This window comes from Drosophila ananassae, chromosome 2L, assembly GCF_017639315.1.
Source record: "Drosophila ananassae strain 14024-0371.13 chromosome 2L, ASM1763931v2, whole genome shotgun sequence".
Classification (NCBI taxonomy): Eukaryota; Metazoa; Arthropoda; class Insecta; order Diptera; family Drosophilidae; genus Drosophila; species Drosophila ananassae.
In genome coordinates, this window is record NC_057927.1 from 22,456,899 (window position 1) to 22,469,349 (window position 12,451).

Below are 12,451 nucleotides of genomic sequence, written 5' to 3' on the forward strand. Positions count from 1 at the left end.
AAGAATCTGTTTTATGAAATATTTAAAATTCCAATTGGAAAACCCCTATTACATTTATCTATTTTTAGATCCAACAAGAATTCAATAAAAAATAAACATTTTTAAAGGAAATAAGGAAATATATATATTTAAATTGCACATCCACACAAAGTAATTGCTTTACAAGACAAACGAGACAAACAGTAGGGGGTTAACAGGTTCGGCTTAGGCCGAGGGGCACAGTGGGTTAAATTGAGAAAGGCCGGACTAGCATCCGTGCGAATACAAAAGGATTTTAGCTTAATTCTACGGGGTAGCTACCCTCTGGCAGATAATAAAATGGAATTCTTGATTCTGGCGATCTGAGCCAAAAAGTGCCTATTCTACGGTAACGGACTTGGCCAGATTCCTGGGGCAATCGACGTCGCATCCTCGGAGCACGGCGATGTGGTAGGACAGCAGCTGCAGCGGTATGACGGTAAGGATACCCTGAAGGCAGTCCACAGTCCGAGGAATCTGCAGGGATCGGGTGGAGAAGGACATGGTTTCGGTGTCGCCTTCCTCGCAAATCAGGATGGGTCGTCCTTTGCGCGACGTCACCTGTTGCAGGGCGTTCATGCACTTGGTGTAGACAGGATCGCGCAGGACGATCATCAGCACGGGCATCTCGTCGTCCACCAGGGCCAAGGGACCATGCTTCAGTTCCCCGGCCAGGATGCCCTCGCTGTGCATGTACGTCAGCTCTTTCACTTTCTGCAGATTAGAAGAGGGATTATTAGTCGTATTCGTATTGTTCTAGGTTGAAACCCTTATCTGGGAATTTCTGGGAAAAGTGTCACAACATACAAGTCTATTTCCTTATCATTCCCAGCGTTTTATTTCCTGGAATGTCGTTATCCGGAATAAAAGCTCTAATGAGAATAGTTCCAGAAATACTTTTGTTTTTACAAACTTTTCCATAATTCCATAATACTCGTTAATCATTTCAATTGCTTTTTAAGTCAATTAGAAATAAAACAAGTGACAAGTGGATAGACTTATAAATGTCCGTGAACCACAATAGATCCCTTACCAATGCTCCCTCCAAACAGGTGGCAAAGTTGAAACCCCTGCCCATGATGAGCAGCGACTTGTGCTGATACAGCTCCTTGGCCAACGCCTGGACCTGTGAGTTCAATTGGAGGACAGTGCGAATGTGCTGGTCCAGCTGCGAAAGTCCATCAATGATCTCCAGCCGGCGCTGCTGCAGCGACAGACGATCCTCCGACATGACCAGTGCGAACATCACCAGGGAAATGAACTGCGACGTGTAGGCCTTGGTGGAGGCAACACCGATCTCGGGTCCAGCGTTGATGTGCACGCCACAGTGCGACTCCCGGCAGATGCTACTGCCCACTGTGTTGGTAATGCCGACGATGAGAGCTCCTCGCTGCTTGCAATACCGGAGGGCCATGAGGGTGTCGGCTGTTTCGCCCGACTGCGAGATAAAGAAGCACACGTCGTCCCGGAAAATGGGAGTGTTCCTGTCCAGAAAATCAGAGGCCAGCTCCACAACGACCGGTAGTTCGGTGAGCTCTTCCAGAAGCTGTCTGGTGGCCACGGCACTGTGGTAGGATGTGCCACAGGCGATGAGCATGAGACGCCGGCAGCGCTTTATCTCTGGGATGTACTCCTTGATGCCACCGAGTACGACGGACTGGGTATCGAACCTCATCCGCCCGCGCATGGTGTTCACCACGGATTCCGGCTGCTCGAAAATCTCCTTCAGCATGAAGTAGTCGTAGTTGCCCTTCATGATCTGCTGGATCTCCATTTTCAGGGTAATGATCTCCCTGGCATGTGGATCGTCGGAGGACTTGTTCAGCCGATGGATACTGAGGGTGCCGTCCTGCTTAACGGCCGCCACGTCGTCGTCCTCCAGGTAGATGACCCGGTTGGTGTGCTCTATGACAGCCGAAGCATCGGAGGCGAAGAAGTACTCCACTTCCTTTCGCTCCAGGGGCTGGAACTCGGCGTTGCAGTCCCCGGGGGGAATTACGGGGTAGGCCTGCTGCTGCGGCTGGCCATGGGGGCGATGGGCCTTGGCATACAGGATGGGTATGTGGTCCGTTGCCAGCTTGGTCTTGGCCTTAATTCCCACCAGCAATGGGGATCCTCTCCGGGAGGCCACACACTCTCCGGGGAAATGCTTGGACTTAAATGCAATGGCAAAGGCGCCCTCCAGCTGCTGAATGGCCTGCTCGACCAGCTCGCCGAAGGTGTAGCCCGGATGCTGCTGCCACAGGTGGTGGACCAGCTTGGCTATTACCTCTGTGTCCGTGTCGGATTCGAAGACGTAGCCCCGCTTCTCCAGGAGTGTCTTGACGTCCTTGTAGTTGGTAATGATGCCGTTGTGCACCACCACAAAGCTATTGTCCTGGTCGGACCGCTGCGGATGCGAGTTGAGCTCCGAAGGGACACCGTGGGTGGCCCAGCGAGTGTGGGCTATGCCGATGTGTGTGTCTATGGGCTGGGTGTAGCCTTCGCCACGACAAATCTCCGCAATGGCGTCCTCCAGCACCTTGACTTTGCCAGTTCTCTTCACCATAACGATGGAATGGTTGTCCGGCGGCGCAGTTGGATCATCGATGGCGATACCCGTGGAGTCGTAGCCACGGTACTCCAGTCGCTTCAGACCCTGGAGCAGGAGGTCCAGCACCTCCTGCCTAGACTTGGGCGTCAGGTAGTTCAGGTAAGCGAATATGCCACACATCGCACTTCTTTTTTGTCACTTTTTTTTTCGTTCTGGTGTTTTTCCACGTCGTCGCTTCTTCTCAGAACCTTGTATACTTCGAGCTTTCCGGTCAGCTGAGTGGCTGGTTTCACGTTCTGCCCGTCGCCGCTGCTGCACTGCGACTTGTCGGTTATTATCGCGACAGTTGCTGGAACTTTTCGTTGTTTTTCTCTGATAAATTATTTGCCCAAAAGAACACGTATTTGTGTTTCTCTTTCTCTTTCTGTCCCGTTTCTCAATGTAAACATAGCCCAGAGCTGCCAGATGGTTGAAACGTTCTTCCGCCCAAGCCCGCCAAGGTGCTATAATTTCAAAAATTTTATGTTTGTTAATTTCGTATCTCTTTCACGGATAAACTTCCGAAAAGCCCATACTCCCTTTGCATTTTTATTTTTTTGAATAAGAGAATTTTTGGGTGCTTATTACGGTATAAATAGTCAAATTATCCTATAAAATGGGATAATTCTCTTGAAAATGTACACCGGCCTTATGTCCTTATGTTGCCAGACTGTCAATGGACATTTTCTAATATACATTTCCTTTTTACCATGAAAGGAATTTGAATGAAGTTGAAGTCAATTAAACTGAAGCATGTTAATTTGAGGGAAACCCCAAAAACTCTGTTACACTGGAATAAATAAACGATTTCTCGCCATTTTAATGCCGCCTTTCAAAATGGCAGTTCCTGGAATGGTTAGTTGAGGAGATTTAGAGAGGATTTTGGGATTAATTATTAAACCTATTAAACATCGTTTTTTTTTTTAGATTTTCGAAAGTCTATAGAAGTATCATCTAATATAATACACAAATAAATTTAATACATAAAAACATATTTTTCAAAAATAGCATTTAAAGCCAACAGCAGTCACAAATCTTTTAGTATATTTTAGTATTTTTCTGAATCAAGAGCGGCCACACTGTTTCTAATTTATGATCAAGTTGGCAGCTTCTACATTGTGCAACGCGAAACGAAGCAAAGAATTGAATAAAAACTTAATTGGAAAACAAATTCGGCGGTAAAATGACGGTAAACAAGCGCGACGCGAGCGCTTCGCGTCCGCGTTGCTTTTTTGACATTTCGCTGGGCGGTTTGGCGGTGGGACGCATCGTGTTCGAGCTGTTTGCAGATGTGGCGCCGAAGACGGCGGAAAACTTCCGGGCGCTGTGTACTGGCGAGAAGGGGGTGGGCCTGGTCACCGGCAAGAAGCTCCACTATAAGGGAGTGATTTTTCACCGTGTGGTCAAGGACTTCATGGTTCAGGCTGGTGATTTCAGTGCGGGCAATGGTACCGGCGGCGAGTCCATCTATGGCGGCACCTTCGAGGGTAGGTTCATGTGTGTGTGTATGCGTGCTTTTGGTTTCGGAAAAAAATCAATACAGTAGAGGCCAAATTAGAAGGATCACTCCACCATAACGGGAACCCCTTCTATCATGTTTTTGGTTCCCTTCCTAGTTCCCAAGTTCGACCTTTGAACCTCTATAAATATTTATATAAAATATCTAAAATTATAAACCCTTTCGAACCCTTTCAGATGAATGCTTTGAAAAGAAACACGACCGCCCATTCCTGCTGTCCATGGCGAACCGGGGCAAGAACACCAATGGTGCCCAGTTCTTTATGTAAGTGGTGTCCTTTCCAGGTTGAGTTCCGGACGCATCCGGACTATAAATATGGTTTCAGTTCTGTTTTCAGCCAAATGTTTCAGCCAAAGAATAAATTCTCCTTTTATTTTGTATCTATTTAAACGTCTGTTGTTGTTCATTAATCTATATAGCCATTTAGCCGGTAGCATATGACCAGAACCAGAACCAGAACCGCCGCCATCACCGCCGACCGCTGATCCGATCCGATCCGATCCATCACCACCCCTCGGTTTGTGGTAGAAGTGAGAGATGGATGGAGCCGGCCGTGCCGGGCCGTGCCGCTTGGTTCTCCCTCTTTTTTGCTCCCTGGTGTTTGGTGTCCTGGGTCTCAGTCTCTCGGCTGTAGCTCTCACTCTCCCTGGACTCTGATCTGAATCCTGATGGTGAGGATCCTGATCGCCGGATCTGCCAGGTGTAGCCAGACTCCGGTGGCCGGTGGCCGGTTGGCGGTCCACTACACCATCAAATCTCTTAGTTTGTTGCACAATGGTCTTCACCACCAAATAAAACGACAAAAAAAAACCTACTACAGCCTACTACCGAACCAACAACAGAATCTACAACAAAAAATGTCTTCTGCAACCAAACCAATCAAGTGAAAAGCAATGTGTAAAGAATTTTTTCTCTTCTTCTGTTTCTCATTGTAGTACAACACAGCCTGCGCCACATTTGGACAAGTAAGTCCTATTTAATTATCAATTTTATAAATTATATTAATAGAATTTCTCTTTTCCAGTATCCATGTTGTATTTGGTCAAGTTATTTCCGGCCAGGAGCTAGTCCGACAATTGGAGGAGCTGCCAATCGACAGGAACTCACGTCCTCTGCAGGATGCGGCCATTGCCAACTGTGGGGAATTGGTTAGACAGACAAAGGGTACTACTCTACCAACTAAAATTAGTTAAAACTAGTAACTAACTAGTCTATTCCTTAGCCAAAAAAGAAAAGAAGCGAAGGAAGCGCTCCGTTTCTAGTGACGATTCCCACAGCGAGGAAAGCGAGGACGAAGTTAAGGCCACTAGCAAGGACTCTAAAAAGAAGAAGCGCAACCGCAAAGAGTCCAACTCGTCCGACAGTGAAGAGTACGAACCAAATAAATGAATTTTTGTCTTAATTAAATATTTCAATTATGAAAAATACTATTTTTTTTTATAGTACTGATGTCCGACGTGGAAATGGTCGACACGAGCAAGCTCCGCCGGATGATGACGAGGAACGGGAAGAGGGCGAACTGCATCCGCTGGTCACAGTTACAAAAATAGATCCCAACGAAATTCCAGAGGTAAGTAACGAAGTCTTCTTCATAAAAGATGTGACTAAAATGCCTCTCCCATCTAGGTATCCAACAAATTTCTGATGCGCGGCGAGAGATCACGATCGCGGGATAGGGATGATCGTGGAGGTCGTGGACACGATCGTGACAGGGGCAGGGAGAGGGATAGAGAGCGGGACAGGGACCGCAACCGAAACGCCTTCGGTTGGTCGAAGAAACAGGCGCCGCCCATGTCTCGCAGCGGTCGAATTGTCAAAGGACGTGGCGTGTTTGTAAGTAGAGCATTAATGGGAAGTTTCCAACTATTAAATTTAAATTTCTACTCTCATTTAAGCGCTTCCGGACACCATCACGCAGTCGCTCACGGAGCACAACTCCCCCGCACTGGAAGCATGCCCAGAAACGCACCATCAAGCTGGCAGATTTGGAGCGCATCGAGGAGGAGTCCAAAGTTCGCGACGAGGAGGTAAAGCGGCGGGAGCAAGAGCGCAAACGGCGCCACGACGAGGCATCCAAGAATCCCAAAAAGTCGTTCTTCGAGCTGCCGCATGCGAGCACTTACGGAGACAATTCTCCGGAGAAGGTCTCTTCGGAGCAGAAAGCCAAGAATAAGGATGCCGCCAAAGACAATGACAAGGACAAGGAGGGCGAGAAGGAGAAACCGAAGGCGGAGACGCCCAACAAGAGACGCAAATCAATGGACATGAATGCCCTGGACTATGAGCAGCAGACGGAATCCGAACCGGAGTCCGAAGCCGAGGAGCGGGAGAAGGAGAAGCCGGCTCCCAAACTGGAAAGCAAGGTCGAACTGTCCACCAAGCAGGACCGCTTCTCGAGGCGCGAAGATAACAAGCCGGACGAAAAGTTCAGGAACAAACGGAGTCGTTCGCCTATCCGACGACCGGGACAGAATCCCAACCAACACCAGCACCAGAATCCGAATCAAAATCAGTTCAATCGCAATCGTCGCAACCCTTTTGCCGACAGGGATCGACGCAACCGATCCCGATCGGGCGATAATGAGTACAGGAGTCGTTTTCCACTGTCGCCCATCAGGAACAGGGACTCACCAAGCGGCGATCGTCGACGACAGCAGCGTTCCCGCAGCCGTGGCCGAAGACAGGATTCTCCGCCTCCCAGACGCCAGGAGTCGCCCCCGGTTAGGAAGCCCCAGGACTCCCAAAGTCGCAAGCATCAGGAGGAGGAGTCATTTGGGAAGAAGCGTCCGGATTCGCCGACCAGAAAGCGTCTGGATTCTTCCGGCAGAAGACCGCAGGAGTCGCCAAATAAGAAGCGCGAAGAATCCCAGGCTAGAAAACGGACAGATTCTTTAAACAAGAGGAGTCAGGATGCTCCTAGCAAGAAGCGACAGGACTCTCCGAACAGAAAGCAACAGGACTCGGTGGCGGGAAGGAGACAGGGATCACCTGACAAGAAACGCAGGGATTCGCCAGACAGAAAACGCAAGGACTCGCCGGACAGGAAACGCAAGGACTCACCGGACAGGAAACGCAGAGATTCTCCCGAGAGGAGACGCAGAGACTCCCCCGATTCGAGGCGTCGCGAATCTCCCGGCAGAAGGCGAAGGGACTCGCCTGGACGACGGCGTAGGGACTCACCGGGGCGCAGGCGAAGGGACTCGCCGGGACGGCGGCGCAGTCGCAGCCGTGGACGCCGACACAGCTCGTCGCGAAGTCCGCTGCCCAAGCTCACTTCGGCGCTGCCGCTGGACGAGGAGAAGGACAAGGCGATGGCCCGCGAGAAGATGCAGAAGCGCGTGGAGGCGGCGCTGTTGTTGAAGGAGCACATGCGCAAGGAAATCGCCAAAGAGGAGGAGAGGCGGGCCGAGAAGCAGCGCCAGGACGACATGGAAAAGGAGCGCACCACTCGCGAGCTGAACGAACTGGAGCGCCTGAAGGCTGAGACTCTGAAGAAGCTTCAAGACGAACTGCATGCCTCTGAAGCTGCAGGTCCTGCCGAAGGATCTGGCGCCAAAGCGGCATCATCAGCAGAAGCCAAATCCGAAGCCAATCGCGGCAAACGCGACGCGAGTCCTGAGGATCGTCATCGTGACAAGAAGCGCAAGCATAAAAAGTCAAAGAGGTCCTCCGCCCGCTCAGACTCGGAATAATATACATACGTATGTTATGTAAGAAAGCCGAGAAATATCCTAGACAGTAATTGATCCTTAGTAGCAGTTAACCCCCTTTTTTTCTAACATCTCCATACCATTAACACTTTCAGACAAAATTGTAAAAATCACTTCACCCAAACTAAATATTTACTGAAAAGCGTTCAATAAAGGTAAACTTCACTGTAGTTTATAAAAAACAAGGGAATTACTTTTAATTGGTTAGAAAGTGGGACAATCCTTGAGGTTCTAGTATTTAAAATATATTTTGGTCCAGCTCTCCATCTTGAAATTTGATTCTGGAAGAAGTGACACTTACAGGTACTTCATTGTAGGCCTAGATCACTGAGGACTACAGTTCAGGTAGGTGACGAATCACTTGCCTTAGTCTGAGTTTAAGGTTCGTGACGAACCATTTCAAATGGGCTTACATTTCTAACTGACTCTTATTTCTAAATAAAATTAAGGCAGTAGAACAAATGGATAATATAAAAGTAGAATATGATAAGTAACAATATTTAATTATACTTATCTTATTTTATTATTTATTTAAATATTTATTTATACTTATCTTATTCTAGTCATTTAATATCTATTATTTCTACTGCCTTTATTTTTCAGAAAGAACGATTGTTCTGAGCCCCAAAAATCAGAGCGTTTAAGGATATTGGATATTTCTGAGTCCTTTTTCATTCATTTTAATGACAATCGAAGAATTATGAATAAAATTATGAATATTATGAAACCTAAAAACTATCTTTAACTCAAATATCTATAGATATTTAAGGAATCAATAAAAAACAAAATTTCGTATCTCAATTTTAAATTTAATCAGTTTTGAAACCTTTTAAAGTCAATACTTACATACTTAAACTTTTAACTTTATGATATATAATAATTAAATTAATAAATAATACCAGTGTTATTATTTTGATAAAAAATATTTTTAATATTTAAAAAAATGTATAATGCATAATGTATGTATAATGCATATACATGTATACATTTTAGATCTAATTTTTTTATTTTATTTTAAAAACAATACTTAAATTCATAATCATTAAAATTTAAGATAAATATTAATTAAATTAATAAATAATATAAGTGTTTTTTTAAAAATTATAACAATAAAAAAAGATTTTGTTAAATATTTGTATAATCTATATTTTTAAAGCCTACTTTTAATTTTATCCCACTTACAATCTAAGACGTACTTATTATTTTGCCCACTGCTGTATGTATCTTTTGATTTGTTTGTTTTGCAGCTCGCTGCCGACTCATTCATGAGCATCAAGCTTTTTCTGCCTCAGCCGCAGTTGACTTTGACGTTGCCATTGAAATTTCGCAGTCTCTTTTTTGCGGCATTCGTTGGCGCTTCAGCTGGCGTCGCTGCTTCTGCCACTGTTGGCAGCAATGTCGACGGAAGCTTTTTTATGTTATTAACATTAACATAGTTAACAGGACTCTTAACAGAGTATTTGAATTATTTAACAGGATTGGTAACTTTTTGACAGAAAATAAAAACAATTAATGAAGATTTCCTCATAAGTATCTTTAAAGAAATTAATGTTTTTCACAGTGTAGCAAACAACAGAGCCGAACTAATCGAAAGCTCAAAAGGCTCTCTCGTATGACCCTCTCTCTGGCTTACTGCACAGTACGCAACATGTCGTGTCTAAAGAGAAAAAAACGAGTAAAATGTTAAATATACAACGCTGACAGTAGAAATAGGTACACTCACAATTTAAAATAACTTTTTGTTAAAAATAGTGTTAAAAACATTGTATTGATTAGACATAAGGATTTATTTTTTTTTTGTTAATAAGTGTCTGTCAGCTTTCTATTACTTTTATAGTTTTTAGCTAATTAGAAAATGCATTTCCTATTCTATCCTTATTTTTGTTTATTTAGTTTTTACGTCTTCCCCCAAGGATTTCTATGGGACTTACATAGGTTACTCCTTAATTCCGATAAAAGTTAATTTTTTGTTCCTAAAAGGTAGTCCTAATGTGTTTTTCGGGTCATTATAGTGCGGAAATATGCAACTATATGATACAATTTTATCATTATGAGGTATTAGACAATATTTTAATATGGAATTTTAACTTTTAGATATCATTATTCCTTTTTTTAACTAAATGACAGTTGACAGTAGTATATATCAATATGGTTTTTTCTTTAATTCTTTAAATCGCAAAGGATCTCCTTTTTTGGCCTTTGATAATACATTTATGGGGCATCCATGAGAGCTTTTTTTCTTTTCGTCCTGGGAACTTTTTTCATAGCCATAAAAAAGAAAAAGAAAACAATTTTCTTTTGGAATACCTATATTTATGAGCAGGAGTGTAGTTGGCGAAACTATGGTCTGTTATCAACAGAGTTCTGTTATTAACTGTTAAGCTTCGGTCTCGGCCTCGCACAGACCGTACAGTAAAAACACCCTGCAGTATTCAAGATTGAGTTTTTTGAGTTTCGGACGTTGACGCACACAGAGCTTTGGATTCTATGGACGGAATGGAATTCAGAGTGTTTGGACGTGTTTGCTCCGGTCGCGTATTTTGCCGGCGCTTGCTAATTTTGCGAGTGGCAGTGTATGTTGTGTGTGCGGCAACAAACAAAAATTAACAACAAAACCGAATCACAACAACAATAAATGCGGCATTGAATTGTACGTTGTACGTGTAACTTTATCTGAGTATCTGTGTGAGAGACTTAGTGTGTGTTTGTGTGTGTGTGTGCGTGAGTGCGAATAAGATACAAAATACAAACGTAAAACGGAAATGCAAAAAAGACAACAAAGATTATGGCGGGGGAGGAGTAGGCAACAGGAGCCGGTGCAGGCGGAACGAGAGAGAAAGTAATAAAGAGAGATGGAGGGAGAGAGAGAGAGACGTAAAGCGATAGCTAATGAAAATGAAATGTGATTCATTGGCATTGTCAATTGTGCGAATTCCGGCATTGTTTAGTCCTGTTGAAAATAAATTATGACATAATACAACAAAGAGAAAATAACCAAGAAGAAGAAGAAGCAGAAGAAGAAAGCCAGAGACGCCAAGTGCGTAACATGCGTGTATGAGTGTGTGTGTGTGTGTGGGGGTGGCCAAAAAAAAGTCTAGAATGAATATTTTAAAATTGAGAAATTCCAAACAAACAAAGCACAGGACAGGACAAAAAAGGATATGATAAAGGAAAGCCACAAAAAACTAGCACTGTAGGCGGCTACTTCTTCCTCTTCTTCACGCAACGGGGCAAAAGAAAAAGCAACACAAAAAAAAAACCCAAAACCCAAAAGCAAAAGGTAAAGGCAAAGCGAAGCGTAGCAAAAACAAGGAGCAAAACAGCGGCAGAGACGCCGGCAGAAAAAGCTTAGTAAGCTGCTCTGTTGCTGTTGCTTCTTCTTCACTGTTTTATTTTTTTGTTTTGCTTTTTGTTTTTGTTTTGTTTTTGTTTTTTTGTTTTTTTGTTTTTTGCTTTTTGCAAACAAAATGTATATGATGCCCGTTGATGGTGAAGAAGCAAGAATAAGAAGCAGAGATGAAGCTCAAGAACAAGCATAATAGAAGGTAGAAATTTCGAGGAAATCGAAATTTGCGTCGTTGCTGAAATTCGTTTGTTCTGCTCGTCCTCTGCCCTCAGTCCTCTGCCCTCTGCCGACGCTGCAATCTTTACGCTCTCTGTTATCCGTGCTGAGCGCCTGATTCTGCGTCAGTGTGTGTTTGGGTGTGTGTGTGTGTGTGTGTGCGTACGAGTGTGCCGAAATTCGCATACATGTGCAATATACAATTTGCTTCATATAACAACAACTACCCCAATGCGATTTCCGCTACGCTTCTTGTTTTTCTTTTTATTTTATTTTATTTATTTTATTTTTTTTGCTCATCTCCCAAATTTTTGGGTTTTGTTTCAGTCAGTTTTTTGCAGAAAAAGTTTATAAATTTTTTTATAAATGTCATTTATTCGCAGATATACTTTATATATACATATATATATTGTATTTTATAAAAGTTGTAAACAAAGCGCTCAACTCTCCGGGCACTGTAAACAAATAAACGCAACTGTATACAAAAAAGCCGAAGCTCAAATTCAACCAGCACTTTTTTGCATTTTCGTTTGATTTATTGAATCTTTTTTTGTATTTTTCACATTGCCAACAAAAAACCAATTGTCATACATATATATATAGAAAACTTTACTTGAGGCATTATTTTTTGCGCAAAGCCTTTGATAGTCGAAATAGCAAGAACATGTACATATAATAGTAATGGCGACGCCGCCGAAATATATTTTAGCATTCATTTATGCCCGACCGACCGAACCGAGCTTGGGGTTTGCCGCGCGAAATGTATCTTCGAGATACACGCGCCTTTTGTGGAATTGAAATGTGCCCCGCCGCCTTTTATGTGGCATCATCACCGTCATCATCAGCATCATCATAATCATTATTATTCTTATTATTATTATTATGGTGATGCGTGCGTAATGGAATCGGCTAGGAGAAAGAGTGGCTCAGAGCCGAAGAAGAATCTGAGCTGAAGAATCTGAGCATTTATCGCAGCTTAAATTCAAACACACGCCAACATAAAAGGATGAGGATGAGAATGCGGCGTTATTATTCCGGATTATAGAACATGGGTGGCACTCAGAGAGGAA

At 43.9% G+C, this 12,451-nt stretch overlaps 3 protein-coding genes across 4 annotated transcripts in view; 2 read left to right on the forward strand and 1 right to left on the reverse strand.

Annotated features, from left to right (window-relative positions):
- Positions 1-98: 98 nt before the first annotated feature.
- On the reverse strand, positions 99-3,017 carry LOC6498925 (glutamine--fructose-6-phosphate aminotransferase [isomerizing] 2). The gene is made up of 2 exons (XM_001955632.4): positions 1,052-3,017; positions 99-732 (listed from the first exon to the last, which is right to left on the reverse strand). Exons 1-2 carry the CDS (start codon positions 2,729-2,731, stop codon positions 358-360), a joined length of 2,055 nt encoding a protein of 684 aa, XP_001955668.1. The 5' UTR covers positions 2,732-3,017; the 3' UTR covers positions 99-357.
- A 646-nt stretch (positions 3,018-3,663) lies between these two features.
- On the forward strand, positions 3,664-8,004 carry LOC6501645 (peptidyl-prolyl cis-trans isomerase G). The gene is made up of 8 exons (XM_001955633.4): positions 3,664-4,077; positions 4,286-4,373; positions 5,045-5,074; positions 5,134-5,273; positions 5,332-5,479; positions 5,553-5,679; positions 5,736-5,942; positions 6,005-8,004. The coding sequence occupies exons 1-8, from the start codon at positions 3,774-3,776 to the stop codon at positions 7,799-7,801; spliced, it is 2,841 nt and encodes a 946-aa protein (XP_001955669.1). The 5' UTR covers positions 3,664-3,773; the 3' UTR covers positions 7,802-8,004.
- Positions 8,005-10,217: 2,213 nt separating this feature from the next.
- LOC6501646 overlaps positions 10,218-12,451 on the forward strand; it is a 59,944-nt gene continuing 57,710 nt past the window's right edge. Inside the window, exon 1 of one of the 2 annotated variants that reach the window (XM_001955634.4) lies at positions 10,218-10,476. The gene's annotated coding sequence lies outside the window, so the exon portion shown is untranslated. The remainder of the gene's footprint in view (positions 10,477-12,451) is intronic. The other variant, XM_032456255.2, reaches the window with a different exon arrangement.